The sequence below is a fragment of the Varroa jacobsoni genome, unplaced genomic scaffold (genome assembly GCF_002532875.2).
Source record: "Varroa jacobsoni isolate VJ856 unplaced genomic scaffold, vjacob_1.0 scaffold_716, whole genome shotgun sequence".
NCBI lineage: Eukaryota > Metazoa > Arthropoda > Arachnida > Mesostigmata > Varroidae > Varroa > Varroa jacobsoni.
Genome location: NW_019213618.1, coordinates 85,580 through 109,236, shown reverse-complemented (window position 1 = coordinate 109,236; position 23,657 = coordinate 85,580). Strand labels below are relative to the sequence as shown.

At 39.1% G+C, this 23,657-nt stretch overlaps 3 protein-coding genes across 10 annotated transcripts in view; 1 reads left to right on the top strand and 2 right to left on the bottom strand.

Annotated features, from left to right (window-relative positions):
• Positions 1–9: 9 nt before the first annotated feature.
• On the bottom strand, positions 10–15,110 carry LOC111262966 (E3 ubiquitin-protein ligase RNF170). 8 transcript variants are annotated; one of them, XM_022837632.2, is made up of 8 exons: positions 12,198–15,110; positions 10,394–10,483; positions 9,674–9,804; positions 5,410–5,468; positions 4,576–4,672; positions 3,777–4,061; positions 2,683–3,112; positions 10–163 (listed from the first exon to the last, which is right to left on the bottom strand). In XM_022837632.2, exons 3-7 carry the CDS (start codon positions 9,674–9,676, stop codon positions 2,840–2,842), a joined length of 717 nt encoding a protein of 238 aa, XP_022693367.1. In that variant the 5' UTR covers positions 9,677–9,804; positions 10,394–10,483; positions 12,198–15,110; the 3' UTR covers positions 10–163; positions 2,683–2,839. The 8 variants fall into 8 exon arrangements, with proteins under 8 accessions (XP_022693367.1, XP_022693366.1, XP_022693368.1 ...); XM_022837631.2 differs by having other exon boundaries at positions 9,679–9,804; XM_022837633.2 differs by lacking the exon at positions 12,198–15,110 and adding an exon at positions 11,864–11,986 and having other exon boundaries at positions 9,679–9,804.
• A 1,974-nt stretch (positions 15,111–17,084) lies between these two features.
• On the bottom strand, positions 17,085–21,185 carry ND-51 (NADH dehydrogenase (ubiquinone) 51 kDa subunit). Its single transcript, XM_022837623.2, has 7 exons — positions 20,985–21,185; positions 20,563–20,650; positions 19,689–19,835; positions 19,280–19,469; positions 18,747–18,996; positions 18,062–18,493; positions 17,085–17,594 (listed from the first exon to the last, which is right to left on the bottom strand). The coding sequence occupies exons 1-7, from the start codon at positions 21,079–21,081 to the stop codon at positions 17,410–17,412; spliced, it is 1,389 nt and encodes a 462-aa protein (XP_022693358.1). The 5' UTR covers positions 21,082–21,185; the 3' UTR covers positions 17,085–17,409.
• A 58-nt stretch (positions 21,186–21,243) lies between these two features.
• The window catches only part of LOC111262960 (guanine nucleotide-binding protein subunit alpha-11), a 56,305-nt gene continuing 53,891 nt past the window's right edge, over positions 21,244–23,657 (top strand). Inside the window, exon 1 of the mRNA XM_086969382.1 lies at positions 21,244–21,331. The gene's annotated coding sequence lies outside the window, so the exon portion shown is untranslated. The remainder of the gene's footprint in view (positions 21,332–23,657) is intronic.

The window sequence follows — 23,657 nt, the reverse complement described above, 5'->3', positions numbered from 1 at the left end:
ACCAAACAATTATAAACACCCTAGCAGCACACTCATTGCTGCCAGCCAAAATAATTTATTACTTTATATATATACCAACATCTTCTTAGTCATGGTATCGCTCGTGATTATCATCAAGGCGTGTACGCGTCGTTATCAGCTTCACCCACTTTCGTAGAATGTCCTGTAACATTGGAACATTCTCTTTTTCTTTACCTTTTCGCTTTCTTTGACGGACACGGGCATTTAATCACCTGCATATATGATTTCTCTATTCTATTCAGTGAAAATGTTGTATTTTTTTAGTAACTTTAATATCATAAATTGCTATAATTATCATGATCAGATAAAGCAAGCAAAAAAATTAGATCAGGCGTCCACTTATTAGTCCACTTGGCAAAAAATGTCTATTTTGACACTTATACAGATACAGTACGTACGAAAGTTTCGGTTAGTGCACATTCACTGGAATTATTGTACCATAAAGAACATTGATCTGGCAATACTGATTTTTACTAACAAAAAAGAATCTGGTCTTTGTCTAGCAGTCTGATTTAAATGGGTAACGTGTATAACTTGTGATATCGCTCTTGCTTGCCCAATGTGCTTTGTCTTCTAAAGCTTGTAGAAGAGGCCCTTCCAGTCATTTTAAAAAGAACTGCAGAGGTTGCATCTGCTTAGAAATTGTTTAATATTTCTGTATTATGTTGAACACGTACACACATATCCAGCGGCGCTTTTATTAACAGAAAGTTTGTTGTTAGACAATTTAAGCTCCTTTCAAGTAAAAATTCGCGATCGTAGTTGGATATTATCATGATTTGTGAATTCGAAATTTATACGACAGTCCTTGTGCCACTGATTTCGGTTTGTTATTATAGTAGCTGGTAATCGTACACGTTGATCGAGAGGAGCTGGAGGTCATGTTTATGTTCTCGGTAGCAAATTAACACCCAGCCAAAGAATGTTATAGCATAGAGCACGCTTAGAAATGCCTTGCCGTGCTTGCCGGTATCAAATCAGAAAGATTTAATTAGTTAGTTAGCAAGTTAATTAAAATCAAGAACATGATCATATATTTTCAGTGAGCGTATTGTCATTTGCATCGGACGACTGCTGGAAGCGTCTCTCTTATACATGTGGATTCTACGGTTGCGTTAATTGCAACTTACAACAAGGCATAGTTACTCATTTAATCATTGACCAAATTCTTATTCTTACAACTCATAGGAGGAAGGTTCGACCCCTCGAATCGCCCCAAGTGATTTTTTTAAACTCAGAATTGCTTTTCCCTTATTTTCATCTATCACTACTACACGTGCTTTAGACTATCTACGACAACTGAGACGCGACTTTTAATTTAACAATATTATATTGTTAAATCCACTGATTACGGATTTTTTCCGTCGATTTGTTCTGACGTTGAAATTCGCTGCGACCATAAAAGTGGAGAAGACAGTGCATTGTATATGCGTTCAAAGTAGATAGTGTAAGCCACACTCATTATTTTATTGGCTCATGCATATGTTAAAATGACGTATTCTCGTTATGGCTGTATAACATAATTAGTATTCAAACCGTGATCATTTTGGACCATTCTGTGCTATCATTTTCATTAGGGTCCGAAGATGGCACTATACCCTTTCATCTCATGACTTGAAATAGTTCAAAGTCATCTGGTATTTTATTCTGAGTTCTGTCCTCTTAGCAACGTCTATTACGGATTGTCAGTCTCTCAGGACTATCAAACGTTTCTCTTCCCTCTATTATCGCGCTGATGCCGTTAAATAACGCAGCACACCTTTAAAATTCAATAGTTAATAATCATAAACGAAATCCATTACCACCGGAAGCGCCAATGCGTTTACTTGGACATAAAGGGGAGGATCGTGGAGTTAAAGTAACATTATGGTGACCACTAAAAATCATTAAGTACTGCTGTTAGAGCTCTCTTAGTATTAACGACACGCGATTGAGTAAATTTAGAGAAATGTGCCACTATCGCTCAACGAGGTAAATGTCATAGAATGTATACTACAATAAGCCTAGAAGATTCTTCAACACACAGGTTTATTGCTACTCAAGTCGTTTGCCCCAGATACTAGCATGCTGTAAATAGCTTACTCACCCATAAAACACACGTAAACTAATATGCAAGGAAATTCTTAGTTCTTTTCCATTCTGCCAGCGGTGGCTGAGCCGGTTGTTGTTGAGCATGCCTCGACTTGGACTACATATTAGAGAAAACCATTATCACATTCGATTACTAAATGAACTTAGGTACTCATTATGCTATATACCGTGCTACATGTACATACATGAAATCTCGCTAGATGACTTAGGAAAACGTGGTTATCTCACTGTCAATTGTTGTTTAATAATCGTATACATATATGTACTAAATCTTTGTTGCTGTAATTGTCGATCTTGCTGATGCCATCTTCCCGTCCGCGAATTTGCTTAGCTCGCAATTAGTCCTTTTTGTTTTCGTTAGCGGGACTACTAGTTGTCATACCGTTGGGGCTCTACACACGCTCGTTTTTTCTCGTTTGGGATCACGAATGATATCACAAGACAAGAAAATCATTGGATTAGATCGGCGTCACTGATTGCGTTAGTGCTTTCGAACGAAATTAGAAACCAGGCGATTTCGCCACTGCGCACACGATCTGCTGCGTAGTAGCCATTAAGATCCTTTTTTACCTGAGCTTTCCATTTCTTGTTCATCTACGAGGGCGCCGGAGGATATCATGAACGATGTCAGATTATTATTATTAATGCAAAAGATTGCAGACAGTGTGGCATACACCGCCTGTAGCAGACCTGTCATTCCCTTCACTTTCAACAGGATCATCTTCGGCTAGTCGTGCGTCCAGCGTTCGGCAAGAAACCGCCGATATATTAGCGTCATGTAGACGCCTAATAGGACGAGGACGAAAAGGTCATCGAGTAAACCGAGAAGTCCGAACACCGCTTCGGGGATCATGTCTAGTGGTGAAATTAGGTACACGAGCGCGGCCAAAAAGCAAAGAAAAATTCGCAATCGAAACATATACATAAGGCCGCCCAAGGAAAAAAACTCGTTGAAGACATGGCGTAGCAGTAGGGGCAAATCGCGTACGTGCTCGATCCACTGCAAAAACCAAGATGGAAGAAAAGTCAGTCAGTTAAAGCTAATATGAAAATTAAATATGAAAAAAAATGCAGGAATATTGGACTGTAGGGGGTCCTAAGAATAACACGTAAACACGAATGCAATTAGCTGAACTTCGTAGCACACAGTAAGTTGTGCTATAATACCTTCTTGCAAAAAGAAAACATTTTGCCAAAAAGATCAACAACAGTTAAGTAATATCTGGTATAAATAAGTTAAGGTCCGTCAAACTGTTGCCTATCATCTAACCCGTATGAGAAAAAGCAGTGCACCGCGCATGAAGATCATTAATATGACATCCCTATAAGTAAACACAAAATTTGCTGCGTCGGCGAATTCATGCTTGCCATTACGGTAATAGTTATTATGTTACACAACTACTATTTGCTGGTGCAGCGCCTAGCTAAGAGCAGGTTCTAGAGGAAGACCACTCGCGTTGCTGGCTTAACTGCGTATTAGCGTTGAAGTACATTGGGGTACCGAAGATATATAGCAGATTACCTATTTAGTGATATGGCGTGGACGGCCAGGTCTTTGGTTTAGCAACCAGGAATCGTTGAATGAAATCCCGCTATGAATCAAGCAATTATTTATATTGGCCGGCCGGAACCAGTTCCTCAATCCGTTACCAATCAACACGTACCGGCCGTGGCTCTCCCGAATGTCTCCTGTTGTACTGATTGATTCTTCGTATCTGTCGCATTTGCTGCTCATCATCTTCGGATGGCTGCGCAAAACACTTCAATAAGACGTAAACGTGGGATCGGCAAACGGGACAGGACGTCTTTACCTCGTTCGAACGGGACCCCTCGAGCCAGTCGAGTAAACATATGGCGCAGAATGCATGCCCGCAGTTTGTCTCCACGGGCAATCGAAGTCCCTCCAAGCAAATGAAGCATTTTTCATCAGGCCCAAGGACGCGTTGAAACTAACATAGGGAAACAATAGAGAAAAAAAATCGCGAAAAATGAGGTCGCATTACCAACAGCGTGATAAGCTGCTTTTGACTTTCATATGCTTTGAGACGTGTCTTTTTATTCCGAATCTTCTTCGGAATCTATTCTAAGAACCATATTAAAGGCTTTGCAATAGCGTAACATTTTGCACCATCAAGGGTATCTGCAACGGCAGAAAGATTTTTTTCTTCCATTCTGAAACTGAAAGATGAAGTACCTTAAGTGCTGCGTATTATCGTTCACCATATTATACTTAATCAATATGCTTTGTGATAATCAATGTATCTACAGTTAAAATTTCACGAAATGACGACCCAGTGTGCTCTATGTTTCATTCACTAGCGGTCATACGTCATTGAAGATTATGTCACGATAATCAACAAACAATAAAACGCGCATGCGTATGAATTTGTCCTTTTCAGAACTAGGTTTTCGTTCACTATACTTGGCACTGCCTTCATATTTGAGATATGACCGTTGGCTTACCAGTCGGGGCGGAACGGCTGCTTGTGAGGGAGGCATCTGGTCATCAGCACCGCCTGGTCGCCATAGATTTACAAACCACGTAATGTCCATAGTCCGCCTGACAACACGGTGAACAGAAAAAAAGGAAAATCATAAATGAACTAAAATGCCCCCAACTATTAAATGTTTAGCAGAACGACGTTTTGGACGACGATTCGAATAGATATAGAATTATTTCACATGAGATATATAGTTACGCTTTTTACACAACTGGTGTCAATAATAAGGGTGGGACAAACGGTCTTTCGAATTTGCCCATTATGTGATTTACGATCATGTTCGTATATGCAGCCTGTCAAGTACTAAACAATTCTAGTTTTCGTCACGATAAAGAGTTTGTGGAGTTCTGCGTTTCCACTTTGGCTGTCATATCATCTACTTATATTGCTTATTGGGTACCGAAATGACTAGTACGTTGTGCTTTTTACAAAGCTCCTAAAAAGTGCAACTAAAGGTTTGCAGTATTCTGAATTCTAGCAGAAACGAAATAGACTAAAATATGTCATCGCTAAGATCAAATAGTACCCGTTCGGAACACTATTGTTATACAACCTGATAGCTTACGATGCGTGCAGTGTCATTACGAGTTTAAAGACCTCAATCAATCCTAACATGACCAAATAAAAGGGCTGTTAAGAACAATAGGGTACATATAATTGGCTGATAATCCATTTAGTAAATCAACGTCTTTCATGGCACCACAAAGAATAACGCCCTGAGAAAACGTCTCCTCTTAAATTTTCCTTACTTGTACGTAAAATTACTAAGTAGGCGTTCCTTTACCCGATTACTTACCATAGTTGGTACACGACACCGGCGGTGAAGATTGTCGTAAATACGAAACCGGTGATTACCTGAAAAGCCGAATGAATATAGCCACATTACTGACCCTGGCAGCATAACAACGTAAAAACTACCTAATATTGACAGCCACCCTGACGCTACTCCGTTCCTAGACAGGAATTGCTGCTTATGTGTTCAGTGTACACTTCAGCCCATAAAAATGTCGTCCTCAACTTGTCTTTACCGTATCCAACTTTTCAAGATAAATTCTGGGACATACTCAAGCAAATCTGACTTCGAAACCTGCGTCGGTATTCGTTTGTATATAGTAGCATTGTTGAAGTATTTTACTTTTATTTTATTTATTTACTGTTGAAATGACTAGTCATTACACCATAAATTTCGCTCAATGACGCGCTTTGCCTTTGACGCACCTGTACTAAATAATGTTACAGGAGTCCATATTGAGCAATCACTTAGTCACTTAATCAACGAACTGTGAAACTATACGTGAGCTATAGAGCTTCTGTAAGCATCGTGTCACAACTGCGATATAGAATAACCACGCACTGGAGACGATGCGTTTATTTGGCGTTTATTCTTTGGGTGATTAGATCGTTTTGCCGCGAACAGAAATAATTCACTACGGATGTTCAAGTGGAAATTAAGCCGTAATCACACCCCTATCTTATAAAGTAAACGTTTTCCTTATGGCTCCAAATCCAAGGTACTGTCTGTTAGACCGAAAAAGATGTCGTCTATCAGAACGAGTTATATTTACATTATTTCCTTCAATCTGAATGCTGTGTAGTTCAACGGGAAGGAATTATGTTGGTGTGATGGTACAAATGGTCGAAAAACATATTGCGAAAAGAGAGCATCCACGATGCTTCGATAATTCGACAGAGTTCAACGATCATTGTTTGATTAGCACATTTGATACCATAGACGCGTCCCCTTCAGTGTAATTTAGGTGGAATGAAGGGCTTGTACTCCAAATCAGAACAAAAAGCGGGACCTGTGAAGAACTCTGGTCGGATGACCGCCGATGTTTCTTGCAGCTTTTGTATGTCCCAGGAAAACCAAATGGACCCGCGAAAAATCATTCTAACAAACCTTTCTACATATGTAGACCTGTAGCGAACCTGCGAAGGCCGATTACGCCAGCATCAAAATTGATGGTTGCCTCCTTTTAACGGTACTTGATACTCGCAAGCTTCTATTTGAACGCTACGCCCACTACAATAATTCGAAAGAAACCTTCAAAAAAAAATCAAGCTTCACCGACACACCACAGCCATAACTTATTTCAAAGGGGGTTATCATGATAGTTCTAGTCACGGCTTCAAAAGACCGACGATCAATGCTGGCAGATTCAATGGGCAAATTAAACAAGTGTGAAATGTGTGATAAGAATTTCTGATCACACATTATACACATGAAAAATGAAGACATACACATGAGAAGAATACAAAATATGAATTACGCCAAGGAAAACAGTGCCTCCTAAACTAACCTCAAGCTTGTCTCATTCTAGAGAAGTGTTAATGTTATTTGTCAAAAAAGAAAGCTACCTCGTTACAAAGGCTGCTTTTCTACAGATATACAATAACCAAATTGCTTTTGAGACAAACTTAGCGAAAAATGTATTGATTTCAATAATGTCTGCTACGCAAAAAACTACAAGATATGTAATATTGCGTCCTTCGGTTCAGCTGTGTCGGTAATAAGGCTAAATAATCATAAGTAGTTTACTAAACTCATTGCAAATTCATCGTTGCAACATGTGGTACACGCAGGTGACGTGGTGATCTTCTAAAGCAACAAACTACAAAATATTTTAAACCATTGGTAACTGGAACGATTATCGCACATTACATAGCCAATTGAGTTTTTCGATCGGTGTGACACATGTCTTATATCTGTATATAAGCTTAATTTCATTCATTCTCGAGGAATATAAAAGATTAAAAAATATTATGCGAAACTGTATAGCCCTATGGGATATCTTCGATAATTACTTTTTTGAACAGCTTGGCGTTGCTGTCCTGTAAAGATTGAACTTTGCAACTGCAAACAAAGAACATATCTGTTACCCATCTCTCCATCCCTGGAAAACCATTACTGAAAACAAAGCAAAACGAGAAATCTCGTTATGTGTAAGCTACAGGAACTCGGAAAGGTCACGCTTAGTCATAGCTTTAATATTTTGTATGAGTCAAGTAGTTCTCCGTCTCCTTTCAACCTATGACATTTTTTCGGATAGGTCTATCTAAAAATAAAAACGTATTCATCTTTTTAGGCGTCGGCCGACGGATTACCGAAATTATCTGCCTGCACATGAGTTATGTGCTGCGTGACTTGTTGCCAATGTTCAGTACGATATTTGCTGTGAGTTTTCGTTACTAGTGAGTTTTCCCGATCTTTTATGGCATCACAAGGCTTTTACCAAGTGTTTAAACTATCCACTTACACGCATCTTTAAAGCAAAGAAAGATTACATAATCCTTTTATTTTAGACATCCTTGAGGACTTCTTTGTCGTCGGTTCGTTCTTCTAGTCCTTAAGATTTTCGCTCGACACACGATATCGGTGTGTTAGTAATGATTTGGTGCATAGGGTTCGCAAAGCAAGCCTGAACTGTTTTTACAATTGGAAAGAAATTTACCTCGGGAAGACTAGTAGGCTTCGTTTAACAACAGCATGTCTGTTCACTTTTTCTCTATTGCCCATAGCATAACCCGCCTCTGATTCTTTGCTTATAATTTATACTTTTTATTACCGCGGTTTAATCGTTCGTTTCGGTAGACAATACTGTTTAAGAAAGCAAAAACAGTCAGGTCACGGTATTTAATTCAAAGTAAAATTACCCTTCTTGCGCTTTCGAACAGGGTGATTTTGCCATTTTACTTTATTCAGCCCTCTTTCAGTAGCTCGACAATTTCTTCGCCGTGTAATCACGGCAAAATACTCAGATTATCAGTGTTTTTTTTTTTATTTTACTAAAGGCAGCCTCGCGTAGGTACAATGCCAGTAGCGAAAAGGAGGATGTACTATTCAAGGATTGTTTGTACGCTGCAAAAGAAAGTGGTAGTGACACTATCTACGTTACCGGTTTTAACTGTTATGTCATTTGGAAGGTCCCACCAACCCTATTTTAAAATTGTTGATCCCTCACATAGTTCATTTAAACAGTATCAATAGCTACCGTAAGGAAATCAGACATGCAAAATCATTATGACGACAATATCTCGGTAGTCCATTACTACACCTTAAAAGGATAGCTTTTGAAAACCATCTTGTCACTAACCACAGACACATTAAACCAAATGTGGACGCTTAGTTTTCGTGAGTCATTTTGTTCACTAAAATATCTTTCGATTGAGTAATACGTGGCTAAAAAATTACACGAACTACAAACTACTAAATATCCAAGATCAAATATTTATTGGCGAACCAGTGGCCCTGTCTACTTAGTCTAGCAGAATGCTTAGGTACACCATTCCCATTCAAGCTTGGCTACCAATATATGCTATTCATAGTAGTGCTGTTATGGCACTTACTGTTGCGCCGTTAACCAACTGCAGTTACTCTGTTTTTAAATATTGGTGTTAATATTGCTGTTTGAACTTCCCAAATCTAACAAGTCAGCACCAGATAGTTCATTTTTATCAATTATGCGATGAAAGCTATAAAGACTTATAGAAGGAAAAAGGACTACGCGCTGAACGTAAGAGGCGCCGAAACACATCATCTATCATTCCTAAAAAAGTCGTACGAACCATTACAGTAAAACAAGTTATCGTAATACTAGTATTTAAATGACAGTCGTCACCCAACCGGCGGCTGCCGGAAGGAGCCGTGGGGGAGGGGCAGTTGCAAGCAAAATGTCAATATTGACGAGCCAGAACATTTGGATAATAATGACATGCGTATATGGGTACGTCAACCGCAAGGACCATACGGAAACGTTCGATGACACTGCTGGCAACTGGCTGGCGATAATGGCAAAAACGGGGAAAATAAACGAGCAGACGCTAGGTAATACGCTACCAGGTAGTAGGTACAACTTAAGAGTGCCTAAATAAACCAAAAGAGAACGGCTCGTTGGGAATCGGACAGGAACATTGAGGCTTTGGTAAAAATTCAATGACGTGTGATAAAAACTCTACACAAAGACATGATGGCTTCTTTGTAACAAGAAATATATCGTAAGGTCATTGTGCTGTTTTATTCCCCTGACTGCAATAATTAAGCGTATTAAGAAATCTCGTACCATACCATAACATAGAATTGTGTTTGTGATGTTATACACTTGCACTGGGTATCATGAAGTACGTAGCAAAACAACAGATCGCAGCAGGGTTTGCTGCAGTATCGGTGTGCTTCGGGTCAATCGCTTGTCACCTGCACAGACGAAATAAAAACGACTAGCTCAACATCTTTCGTTAAAATACAGTAATAACAGCAACATCTGTAAGGCACTAGACGACCAGTAGATCTGAATCCACTCCATTATCGCAACATGTAAGCGATTTTATTTTGCTGGAGCTTAAAGTGCCTAGTGCATTCTATAATGCAGATAATTCATCACTATAATGCAGATCAGCTCGAAAGATATTTTGAATAAATAGAAAGAACAACATTGAGGTCTGCAGTCGCTGTTTGTATTACCGGAATTGAAAAATGAGATTTTTCAAACGGACTTCAGAACTGGCATTTCTAATACCGGGGCTTTATGAAGACAGAACCTAATGAGTTTTTCACGTAAGGTAGAAACCCGTGAGAGTCGAAAATTGGCAAATGACTCAAACATGTCTTATTGAACATACTATGCCAAAAAAAAGGAGCAGCATAGTTTCCAGAATATCTATTTAAGCACCTATGGTGGAAACCGCTACATTCATCTTGAAAGTCTAATTATTTTGTAATTCCAATCACAATGCTCGAGTAGACCGTTAGAATTGATAAAAGCAACAGGCAACAAATAACTAACTCATAGGGTAGTTGTCCGGTCTCACATTCTGCAATGTCCGCAGCTTTGATCCTTTTAACTTCACGTTTTTAGGTCGAATGAACTGATAGCCTGCAACACAAAATGCCGAGAGCAATAAATTCGATACCCCATGGAAAAAACGAGTATAGCATAGTAACATGGTATCCTCTGGGATCAGTACTAACATTACATACGTCTGGATGTACATGCTTCGATCAAAGTGTGTCAATGCTATCTGACAAATAAAGAGGTGGATATATGAGTTATATTGAAAATGTTCTATTAAAATGTGCTCTTAAAATTAACTATCAAAATCCGGACTACTCAAGGTCTACCAACTTCGAACTATGCTAGCCGATTTAAAATTGAGTCGGTCTGTCTTTGAATGTGCCATGGGGCGACGTGTTATCGACCCTTGTAATTTAAATTGGTCAAACACGAAGCTGTTTCCGAGCTATTGTTGGGACAAACCCATCATTCACGGTCCAACCTTGCAGAAGTTCGCGAATGAAGAAGCTCAATGAAACGAGTGTGGATCTAGAGAAGATTCAATTGATAGACGCCTCGAAGAAGGATACATGTACTAGACTAGACAGCCTACCGTCTTGGTCAACTGAGTGTTGTTGCTGAGTCTTTCAGTTAATGCAATGTTAGAATATTAGCGTCTTGTCAACCTTTCGCCCGATAGTTTCCGTTAGCAATTTTCAAAGTAAACGTAGAACAAATTCTGACTTTGAAGTTTTTTCGTGAGATGAAAAACATTTTTGGACAAGAAAACAATTATAACTAACTGCATCTAACATCATGTATATGAAGTATATTTAACATCGACTTATGGCACGTGGATGAATGCAGCCATTTGATTCAGTCATTATAATCAATATTCCTAAAGGGATCATGTTTTTCCAGATCTTCCAGATAATTAGATAGTACCATGAGTTTCGTTGCCACGCAGCGAAATCATCGCATATTAAAGCACTGTTGTTATTATTATTTTAATTTTACATAAAACTACTTCGTTTCGGTTTTCATTGTTCTACATGGAATAAAATTGCTTCAGTTTTCTATTTACAATCGTTCATATATTATATATTGAGTTTATTCCACGTGACTCGTATGCTGCCTACCTGGGTCTTAAAATCTACTTCACAGCTGCTTAAATTAAAAGCGATGACAAATAGGTTTCAAACGTATGATAATCTTCGATGTCACCTTAGCTGAAAAGAGGGCTAGTGGAACAGTATCCACTACAGAATGCACGAACGGCGGAACAAAGCTGATTTGAAATATTTATGTTTACACGCAAATTACTACTGACTAGATTTCTCGCGTAAACAATATGTTAACAGCGATATGTAATGCTGATGTATAGAGCCTAGCACTGAAGAGATTTTAGCCACAATGTATAAAAATATATCACATCTGCAATCGTTATCTAAACTCGCTACTTCTCTTAAACACGCTACTTACAAGGTATTTTATAGACTATTCAATTCCGGTTCGTCGAGTTATAGTTGGGCATTTTGTTCTCAACAACGGGACGGTGCATGCCCTTTACAGGCACGTTGTTTACGATCGACTCATAGCATGTAGTAATCTTTTCTCCCCTAATAAATATGCAAACATCTACCGCCACTAAAATGCATTCATTCTTTTGACATGCCAAGTAGCTATCGAGCTTAAAAGCGTGGCTAGCCAACATCACTTAATGGTCAACGTCACTTAATTACTGTGCGAATCCTTGCTTTTCACGTTATTAACTATGGAGGTAGTTTATTTCATGTAAGCCTTTGTTCATACGAACCTCATCACCGATTCCTTCGACTCGTGAGTCCTCTCTAGCTACCGACTGCATTCTTCGTTTTTGACGGTCTCACTATCGCGGTCGACGGATTTTCGACCCCACAAAATTCGCTTGATTACGACTCTTGTCTCACTTTGTTATTTACAAACGTTTACTCCGGGCATAGCGTCACGTCACATAGATAGTTGCAAGCACGTGTTAAGTTGTTGCACAGTCACGATTACGGCTGCCGAGGACGAGGCAAGCGCTTACCAGTCTTCACATCACAGACAAGTCGGTTAGATACGGGATCGCTGTCACGGCGATCACGGTGGCTTTGTTTACTTCTTCCAATGCAGCAGCGACTCGTTGCGGTGACAACTATCCGCCAATCACTTACATTGCACCCCTGAATTCTTCGAGTTAACTGGATCAGTTATGGTACAGGGCACACATGCTCGTGCGGACCAACACACAAACCTTGTCGACAGCACAGCCAATCGCCTAATCTATCCAATAACAATACACGTCAGCTGACGATAAAATCGACTATCAATCATTTGTTTTCCAACTTCTGTTTTGTCGTCGTTACGACGAGGAAAACATCATATACTGGGCAAAACAACAAATGAAATGATCAGTTTGATTTGATGCCGTGATAAAACGAGGTGTTGATATCCGAAATCATTATTAACCAGTGGTAGTTGAAGAAACACGATAGTGTCACAAGTATAGCACTGGCCTGTTGTTATCGTTGCTGTAGCGCCGACAGGTCAGTCACGAACACACTTAGCAATGTATGCGCCGAAAAAAGTCACCAGTTACCAAAACGGAAGATGATTTTGTTTTAAATGACCATTAGCAGCAGGTCATCGCTAAAAGAAGATAGGAGCTATACTCTTCGATTGCGACAACAGCACGGCCACAGCAGTAGCGAATGACGAATCAGATGGTTCAATCACTGACGTTGAAATAGTTAAAGCAACCGATTATCGGACCGCCTTTACCTGCCTATATACCTAACTTTAGTAGAATTCAATTATTAACTCGAACCGTGGTCAGACGGGCCACTGGTCGCATTAATGTCGTTTACGTGCAATCATTATAGTTAAGAAGTAGATGCACAAAACAAGGTCGGCTCTAGGCGTAACACATCCATCCACACAGACACACTGCAACCCACTGACCCTAAGATTTCAGAATTCGTAAAGATATCAGCAATATTGCTACACATCGACATACTGATATGGTGTTGCTGCTCATTGTATTGTTAGACTAATTCAACATTCGTAGTAGTCGAAAATACAAGCGAAATGAGTATATTCTATATGGGCATTATAAGAGTAATAAAAATAAAGGAAAATTGTAAAATCTTGATAGCTTTGTTACATGCTTGTTGTTTTGTTATGATCCTCCCCTAAACCCTTGTTCCCCGATCTTGATAAACGGCGGAACGAATTTCAGTAACAGGACGTCCTGCAGCATTTGTCCGCTAAACAATCATTTACCAGAAGGGCCAACCAATGTGAGTTTCTTACTCGATTCCACTTGCCGTTGTGTATTTGGAAGCCTAGCCCACTTTAGCCAAATCTACTACAAATCTTACTTTATTCGCCGCCGTATCGGCCACACAGACTTACAGCGTAACAGTATCACAACAGCAGCGGACTTTATTGAAGTCGTTTTGGTCGTAATCGCTACTTAAGCTTTGTTTCACCGATATGAATGCCGGGATACATTCCCGAATACACGGCTGTGTTTAATGCAAACAAAAATCTCGCGATGCAATAACGCTTTCCTCGGCGCATAGAACTACGAAGAATCTACCCAAAGGTTTGGTACCGTGTTACGCGAGGCACTCCACAACATTATAATGTTATTAGTCGTTGAACGAAATTATACAAATACTATAACTGCACACGATTTGAACAACTGCAATAGTCGCAGCGGCAATACATCGCGAGTTTTATTCTGACGAAACCAGCCTCCGCGAGAATGAATAGGAGTAGTTTCGTGTCGGGTCGCCGTACGACAGAGCAGGTGATCTACCGTTGAGTGAGTCATACGCATCCTTCACGAAGAGGACCTTTACAGAGCCAGTTTATCGAATTTGGATTGTTCTGTGACCGTTTTTGCTTGCGAGCAATGGCTAGATGCGCGAAATGTTTTGTCTATTCTGACCTCGTCAAAGTAGCCGATGAACTATTTCGCATGGAATATTCTAGTTGTTTTCGTTCGTGGCTTTCATTTGTTGCACCGTTAAGGCATATGGGCGAGGGCCGAAGCGCACAGAAAATCCGTACATATGACAATCACATTAGAAAGCAAAAACACTTCATCGAGGGTGAGGGTGTGCGTAGATAATAACTTCGTAATGTACGATATTATGGCCGCAATGGCTTTGTTCAGCCGGAGTAATCAACTTTGTTCATAAACGTTAACGACCAACTCAGTGACGCAGCACAGAAATAAGTTGCCCTTTTATAGCTGTCATATACTTAATTCTGTTTGAGGCCAGGATAACGTCTTTTAAGAGGGAGTTGATAGCAGAAATGACACGAAACCGCTTTTATTAATTTCGAAGTGCGACGAGCGCCTTATATGCCAAAGCTATGCGCCTGTCATTAGGCAAACTGGGTAAAGGTACATAGTCCACACAGTTTTACATACATAGTCTGTTTTACACTGCAGCACTCTCATTATTTGCGACAGTAAGAATGTAAGTTTGCCCTGAACCAATAATGTTATTAAAGGATTACAGCATCATCACTAACACGGGCAGCGCGGTTGGCTGGTCGATGTACTAGTTGTCGGTGCGGATTTCATCAGTCGGCATTTTATTATGCTGTTTGGCCCGAGCAGAAGCAATCGGGCGTTTACTTGGCTTGTGCTTTCCGCCTATCGTTTGTTTCATTCGTGAGAATCTTCGTGCGATGAAGAATGAATGTGTGTCGGCTTGTGTAGGTGAGAGCAAACGGAGCGGTGGTAGTCGCAGCGGTGAGGGAAGCGCCGAGCGTAAACAACCGCGCGAGACAGTAGCGCAAACCAAGATGGTGTGTTCAACAGCGTAGCGTCATTGAAATATGACAGTATGAGCAGTTGCTTGTTGAATAACGACTTAACCAACAGCTGCAAACTAGCGGTAACATTTGATTCAGTTTTGGTACACGATGTAGAAGCTCCCGCGTGCGCGGGCAAAATGGCAGCAGTTTAGGGCGTCTCACAGCATCTTGAGAATGGGTATTTAAAAGTCATCTATATGTGTGGACACGTTAAAACGAAACTGTAGTTTTATACACATTGGTCAGGCTGGGAAGGGTTCTTTTATATGAGGCCCAGTGGGAAGCGAAGTAAAAAAAGTGTGTAAAATAATAACAATAATAATGTAATAATGGGAATACATCTTGTTTCTAAACTACAACTGAGGGAGAGTTAATGTTTGTCCGGTGTCACAGACTCGACAGCTGGATTCTGTTTTATAGTATGTGAAATGTGGATGCATAGCTGGTGTTTCCTAACTAAACACCTTGCAAAGCAATTATTTTAATTAGTTCCGATTGTATATTTGCGGTCGACCTTGACGAACTTAAAGGTCGTTTTTCCACAGATTACGAAAACTTACTCAACAAATATAGTTACTTTGTCTTTAAGAAAAATTACTTTTGGAGGATGAGGATGTGCGTAGACAAAAAGTTCGTAAAGTACAATGCTATGGCCGCATTTGCTTTGTTCAGCCGGAGTAATCAACTTTGTTCATCAACGTTAACGACAAACTCAGCGACGCAGCATAGAAATAAGTTGCCCTTTTATAGCTGTTATATACTTAATTCTGTTTAAGGCCAGGATAACGTCTCCTAAGAGGGAGATCTAGTGCTTGCCAATATGTCGTTTTTAAGGGGTTGATAGCAGAAATGACACGAAACCACTTTTGTTTATCTCGAAGTGTAAGGAACGCTTTATATGCCAGAGCTATGCGCCTGTTATTTGGCAAACTGGGTAAAAGTACATAGTCCGCACAGCCAGTTTGTTTTCCACTGGAACGCTCTCATTATTTGCGACAGTAAGGATGCAAGTTTGCCCTGAACCGATAACATTGTTAAGGGGTTACAGCATCATCACTAATACAGGCGGCGTGAGTGGGGCGGGGAGGGTGTAGATCATTTAGGGCAGGTTTCTTGCGTCTTTAAGTACAATTCCTCGACCAAACAGCTGATCGATTTGTGAACAGCAAAACTTAGTTTTGCTATTCATCTAAGCTAAGAATCTAAGAGGCAAATGAAGGAAAATTCACAGAGATAGAAATTACACACACAAACGAAGCCGTATTCATTAAAAATCATTCACGTACGCTAGAGATGTTTTTACATTCTAATATTAACCGAACTGTTGTAACAAAATAACTTTTTAAAAATTTGCAGCCGAGACAGTAATGTGCTTAGTTCTAAACAGAGTAGATATCAAAATATGATTAGATGTATTCGATATGACACAGAGCTAACGCTGAAAAGGTATAAGCTGTTCAGTTGATCTGTCCAAACAAATTTTGATTACTTTTTGAACTTACGTACCCTTTCATGGCCGCATAATAAGAATCTTCTTTGGCATTTACTCCACCTGATATTCAGATACTTCCCCTGCATTGATTAGAAGGACCCTGGGAATTTTTTTTGACCATCCATAGCCGCTTTCATATGCACTCGATGTGCCACACTAGTAGGATAAATAACACAACATATATATACATCGAAACCATCATTTCAACATATTCGCGCGTCAGCTTCACTTTAGTGCAAAAAAGCTTTTGTAGGATGCAAAAGAAGTTTTTCATTTTGTATATTTAGCCTAAAATCGAATTACTATATTCATTAGGTAGCAAACAATAGGTTGAAACAATAATGAATATCAAGATTAACACCAAAAATGTAGTATACATGTACTTTTTATTATTTTTTTGTTTCACAGCCACCCACTTCAGATAATACCCAACTTTTTTTACAACTTTTTACTACATTCTACCTACAAATGTTATTGTTCAGTCTTTAATCTTTGCAAATTCCAGGTGAAATTTATCATTTATTTTGACTCTGTACTCGGTTTTCGAGTCATGCGCTTTGGGTTTGACTGGAAAAAGCAAATTTAGGATAAATCCATTTATTAATTATGACGTTTTGTTTGTAACCAAGTCACTACTAGAGGACATAGATATTCTGCCGTAAAATTTCAGTTGGTGCATCTAGTTTTTTGCAGAAGCAGACCGGCGATTGAACTGCGCTATCCTATTTTCAATGATGGGTCGGAAATGTCGAATAAGACCCTGCACGGGCCACGCTGCACCATCACCCAACGCACAGATGGTATGACCCTCAATCTGCTTCGACAATTCGTAGATCATGTCGATCTCCTCCGATTTAGCATCGCCTGTAATAAGCAGATGATACGAAACCAAGAATGACTTAGCAAATAATGCGAAAAATAAGCATTTTCATAAAACATCGGCTATAATTAACCGATGAAACCTATTAATGTTTGTATTTGGAAAAAATAAGCAAAGCATGAGCAAATTCTATGTAGATATTTAACTTCACGTGTAATTTATCAAGAATAATATCTTACAGTAGTTTAAGTCCACAGTGTAGACGGAAGCTCATGATTCGACCTATTATTTTTGTTAATCAAATTCGTAATATGACGATGCAGGAAAAGGTGCCACGCATCATGAGCTTAGTACAACAGTGAATTTGTACTTCTATTAAAATTATGGGCTAATCGCTATCGTTTCTTTCTTTTTCGACAATACTTACAATGGCGTGCTTCAATTGCAGTTTGTAAGTGTTTTCTAAATGAGAGAGCTTCAGAATGAGCATAACGGTAATACAGCAACAAACCTTTAACAAATCGCGCCATAATCTTGTTCATCCATCCAACACCCTCACGACATGGGGTACACTGTCCACAGCTCTCGTGCTTATAGAACTCGATGAGTCGATGAATTGCCCGAATAATATCGGTCTGTTTATTCATCACAATAACAGCCGCCGTACCCAAACCCGTTTGTGCGGCAACAAGCGCGTCGAAGTCCATAAGGACATCATCACAGATATTCTTGGGTATCACAGGTGTGGATGAGCCACCCGGAATCACGCACAGCAGGTTATCCCATCCTCCAATGACACCGCCAGAGTGAATTTCGATAAGCTCCTTAAGCGGAATACTCATTTCTTCTTCGACCGTGCAGGGGTTATTGACGTGACCGGAAATGTTGAAGAGCTTTGTGCCGCTGTTTCGTGTACGGCCAAATGATGCAAACCACGCTCCACCTTCAGCAAGGACATAGTACAGGAAACATACTAAATCGTAAATCTATTCTACGATGCGCAACCAGGATCAAGTATTTTTAATACATTGGCAAGCTAATTTTTGCTCCGAGTTAGTAATTTAAACTAGTTAATTCAAGATGCATCATATGACAATTGATTTATAAATCCAAATTCAGAGGCTGCTATATTTTACAAAATAATAGCAGAAGCAAGAACTCGACTGTGAAGTACTAACTCCAACAACGTCACATACCACGGCGACAGATTGTCGGTGACACAGCAACAGTCTCCACGTTTGTGACGGTCGTGGGACATCCGAAGACGCCCACATCGGCTGGGAATGGCGGCTTTAAACGTGGTTTGCCCTGCTTGCCTTCAATCGATTCGATTAAAGCGGTTTCTTCTCCACAGATGTACGCGCCAGCTCCCCGGTGGACAAACACATCGAAGTCGTATCCACTATTGCAAGCATTTCTGCCAATTAAACCGGCAGCGTAGGCCTCCTACAATATTAACAAAGTGAGGCAGTTAATTACATTATAGTTATAAAAAACAATATTTTAATTAAGCGCATTCATATCAATTGCGGAGTGAACGTGTAGTCGGACCTGCACAGAGGTCATGAAGCTTGACTTTGACAGTACCAGATCACCATGATGTTTGAACTTGCTAAAATTATCATACGTTTCATCATGTCTTAGCAGTTCTCACACTCTAATTTACAGCTAACTGGCCTTTTGGATATGATAAACTTCAGTAATTCATTGCTACCCGCAGTATACGGACCTTAATAGCAATTTGAAGGTTGGAGGCTTCATTGTAGAACTCTCCACGAATGTAGATGTATGCTGCACGGGCACCCATTGCCCTGCCGGCGATGAGGCACCCTTCGACGAGTGTGTGCGGATCATGTCGCATAATTTCGCGATCCTTACATGTACCGGGTTCACCTTCATCGGCATTTACGACCAGATACCTGTGGATAGGCAAATCGATATGTATTATAATTAATAATGTGGTATTATTAAGCTAAAGCTATATTCTAACAGATGCCATTTACTTCAGCTCATGTTGGGCATAGCGACTCGCATATCTTAATGTTAACATATCATTACGTTTGTAAGTGAAAGACGAATGAATTACGCCTCTATACAATTGAAATGTTTCAACAGAAACTGGGTGTGAAACTACGTACTTAGGTCGACCATCCGAAGGTTTGTTCATAAAGCTCCATTTGAGGCCAGAGGGGAAACCAGCTCCGCCCCGACCACGAAGACCCGATGTCTTCACCTCGTTAATGATCCATTCTGCTCCTTTATCAATGATTTCTTTTGTCTTATACCTGAAAGTTGTAATTGAACTCGTATTTGGTAATTGCTTCACGGTTATATATATATATATATATATATATATATATATATATATATATAGGCAATATATGAGGCATGCAAAATATATTGAAGATGTCGTCATCTCCTATATAATACATTTCAAGTATTTCGAGTATATATTCTCTAATGACAAAATGTTTGTACAATTCTTGTAATAGATTATTTAATATAGCTTAAAAACATAAAATCACCAAATTTTTCTAATCTAACTTAACTTCTTAAAGGATATTCAATTGGAGGTGAAGGTTTAATGTACAAAAGTGAAAACGATCTTTACTAATCTGGGTATGGCCTGTTAGAAAAACATGACATTTTGCGCACTGTTTTGATTTACAATAAATTTAACGATTGTAATGACGTATTTAACGATTTCAATAAAAATTGTTGAATACATCTATTAGAATTCAGTACAATAATACACAAGTTGTATCTTTTGCTAAATCTATATAATATACAAAATAAGGCTTCGCTCTTTTGTTGAATACCTACTTTGGCGCAGTTTCACGCTAAACGTATCACTTATCGGCATAAACAGCCAACACCGAGACGTTCTGATCACAAGAGCTTTCGCTCAAGATGAATACAAAAATACATCATGATATCAATGCAACTAACCTGTAAGGATACTCCTTGGTTAAAAATGGGCGTCGTAAACAGATATCATTATGAGTGTCTTACCAATCTCCACGAGACATAGCCCCCTTAAGCCTCCAGTCATGCCGGCCGTACAAATTCTGGAAAATGCGGTCTTCATCCTTTAAGGGACCTGTGAAACAGTACCGATAAAAGCCCACTTCCTGAACAAACTGATCAAATGCATTTCATTTTTTTTATGATGTTAACTGTAAACACATGACTTCTCACAGCTGAAGCACTAAAATTCACGACAGCACTACATGTATTTCAGTACCACATAGAATAAATTCGCATTGAACTTCTACTATAACCTTAAAGACTCTTGGACATATCAGATAACCAGTCTTGACAAAAGCAATTGCACTGTTTTATGGCAAACTGCTATACAATAAACAGCCGGAGATATTCTATTGACGGTTAAACGAACTAAGACCTGATCATTTAAATATTTGGTAACGCCGTACCGAATTTCGTCTTCGTCTGGGGTGGCGGAGTGCCTGGGGCGGTCGAGAAGGTTCTCCGTGAGCCCCGCAGGACAACATTCCACCGCTGCACCGACATCTAGGAGACTCCCAAAGCCAGTTGTACTCGTTACTTTCCTGGCAACCTTTATTGCGAGAAGAGGTTACACGGTCAAAACATTGTTTCGCTACCAAAACATGGACCAAACACGCCACAATGGACACAATCTTGTGGCGGGCAGATTTCAATTTGGTCTAGGAAGGCGCGAAAGCGAAAAACGTAAACAATATTAGTAGCTGAAACCGGGAAGTAACCTGCACTGAGAATACTGTGAAATGAAATAGTTGAGGTAAGCTCGTTGAATTTATCAGGTTACACATACCTGTATATCTCAAGTTGTTTTGTAGATAAATACAAGAAGTATTGTCTATTAGCTTTGACGTTCGTCGTATAGTTTTCAGAAGTTCGATATATTTTTTAATACTTATATATATTATATATTATATATATACTTATATATATATATATATATATATATATATATATCATGCTGGATAGCGCCAGAGAATAGTGCGAAGCTCCGTCATTTTTCATATTCCTTTAGTAATTAGTTTCAAAATATATTAATTAATTGAAATATTTTGTGAAGTATTGTCTATGTGTAAAATGCTTAAATAATTGAGTATAATGATAATAATCGAATAATGATATGTATACATAAAACCTGACCATTTTTACTACTAGTACAAATCCGCCAATAAGTGACTCATAAATATTCCTCTTTTATTATTTTGCTTTACCAGTTCGAATCATTCTAAAAGCGAACGTAGCTGAATTTATGTCTACACTTGATAACTCCTATTAAAGTGGATCACATTTACTGTCCCAAAATATTCCTGTGCACGTTCTTGTTAAGCATTGATATTCTTGAGCTTAATTATTGCAATAAGTTGTTACGTTTCGAGAAGATTTAAGGAGTCTATCTTCTAGCCCAGGCCAGTGTCACTGCTGAAGCGAATTGAAACGCGCTCTGTAAACAGTTTTTCAGCAGCCTTATTAACGAGTATCTTATAGCAAGCAGATAGGCAGGCCTATTCGATCAAATACAGAGTAAGTACTCGACCAGGTTGACTGCATCGTATACAGTTAAACTATTTACTGTAATCATTCATAAAATCAACAAAGATAGAGCGCAACGGATAATATTTCCAATCAATGTTTGTGCTTATGAGCATTGCAAGTCACTTTGCTACTTGAACATCCGTCGCTTAGAAAAAATGAGATGCTTTAGAGCATGCGTGCTTATGAAGCACATTGCTAAAAAATATTTTTGTCAGCAGCGGTTTTCTCATAGCCCTTACGTACAACGTAGCTAATTAACATATGTATATATGGGTTGCTCTTCAGTCGTCATCGTGAAAATGGTGGAAAAAAAATGACAATGGCCGCTGAGGTTGCCCAGCCGAAGTATTATCATGTAGTTGATATGATAGAACCAAAAAGCACGAGATCCAGCTCGGAAAGCAGATCGTATATATGCGATTTAAACTGTATGTTAAAATTCTTTCCATTTTGCCGCCAGTTCGACTATTACACTATGTACCGTCTAAGCGAAAAGCATTTGATTTGTAGTTCATTTTGAAAAAACGTATACATACAGATTATGCGTATTTGGTGTAATGAACGTGATGCATGGATAAGTCGCTAAATTTTATTAAAAAAAAAAAACAATTAAGCTTAAACATTCTTATTACATTGCTTGTAATAATGCTTTGTTCAGAAAAAAAGTGTAATACCGATTTTGCGACACAGGACTTCTTTTTTAACCTTTTTTTAAATAGATCTCTGCACCAGTTGTTCCCATGTTTTCATGGACAATGAGCCTTTAATCTGGATATTACCGATGAATGGTTAACGTGCTCGCAACGTTATATCAGTTAATAATCTGCGGGGCGTATTCCGTGTTCTTTCAATCTGGATAGGCTTCTATATAGGAAGTTGGTCTTATGATCGGCGAACTTGATTTAGCCGCTGATACCGTCATATTACGTACTAGTTAGGATTGTGCATATAACACACAGCAATTCAATTAATTTTTGTATTTTAAGTTACCTCTACTACGCAATCTATTTAACGTAACATTTCTATCTACCCAATAGTTCGCGTACACTGCGGACTTTTCTCTCTGTATAAAACTCGTGTTGTTCTCCGACGATGATTATTTATGCCGCCGATAGGCTGCTGCCTTGATCTTCAGGTTGTAAGTGCCTAAACTGTAGTATTCATTTTCTCTTCAAGTAGATCTTGCCCAATGAAAAAACCCTCAGGACTCTATGCAAGTACGATCTATTTAGGGAATATGAAAGGCAGACGAGAATCAGTTTCGTTCCTTCGTTGCCTTCCTTTTCAGTGTTTGTTTAGATTGTATCCAATAGCTTGTTGCTGTATTTTTAGAAATTAGATTTTAAAATATCTAAATAGAGTCGCAAGTGCTATTAAAGAACTTGGGTAGAAACTTGCCGCAGCTAGAAAGCTAAACAGTAGTATACTAGAAGGTTTCCGATACGAGGGGCAACAACGAAAAACTTATCATAAGACTTTTCCTACTTATGTAACTGTAAGATTCCAGTCAAATTATATTTAGCTTTGACTCCTATCATTTTTACGCGCCATTT

Bases quoted from the DNA above. Each gene is read 5' to 3' on its own strand.
- LOC111262966 (XM_022837630.2), bottom strand. From the start codon at position 12,248: ATGCAGTCGGTAGCTAGAGAGGACTCACGAGTCGAAGGAATCGGTGAT. The intron at 4,673-5,409 runs GTAAGTAATCGG...CCGTGTTGTCAG, and splicing joins GGTGTCGTGTACCAACTATG to GCGGACTATGGACATTACGT. The intron at 3,113-3,776 runs GTACGTGTTGAT...TGGTTTTTGCAG, and splicing joins ATTCGGGAGAGCCACGGCCG to TGGATCGAGCACGTACGCGA.
- ND-51 (XM_022837623.2), bottom strand. From the start codon at position 21,081: ATGTCGGTGCAGCGGTGGAATGTTGTCCTGCGGGGCTCACGGAGAACC. The intron at 20,651-20,984 runs GTACGGCGTTAC...ACTGTTTCACAG, and splicing joins CCAGACGAAGACGAAATTCG to GTCCCTTAAAGGATGAAGAC. The intron at 18,494-18,746 runs GTATGTGACGTT...TCCTTGCTGAAG, and splicing joins ACCGACAATCTGTCGCCGTG to GTGGAGCGTGGTTTGCATCA.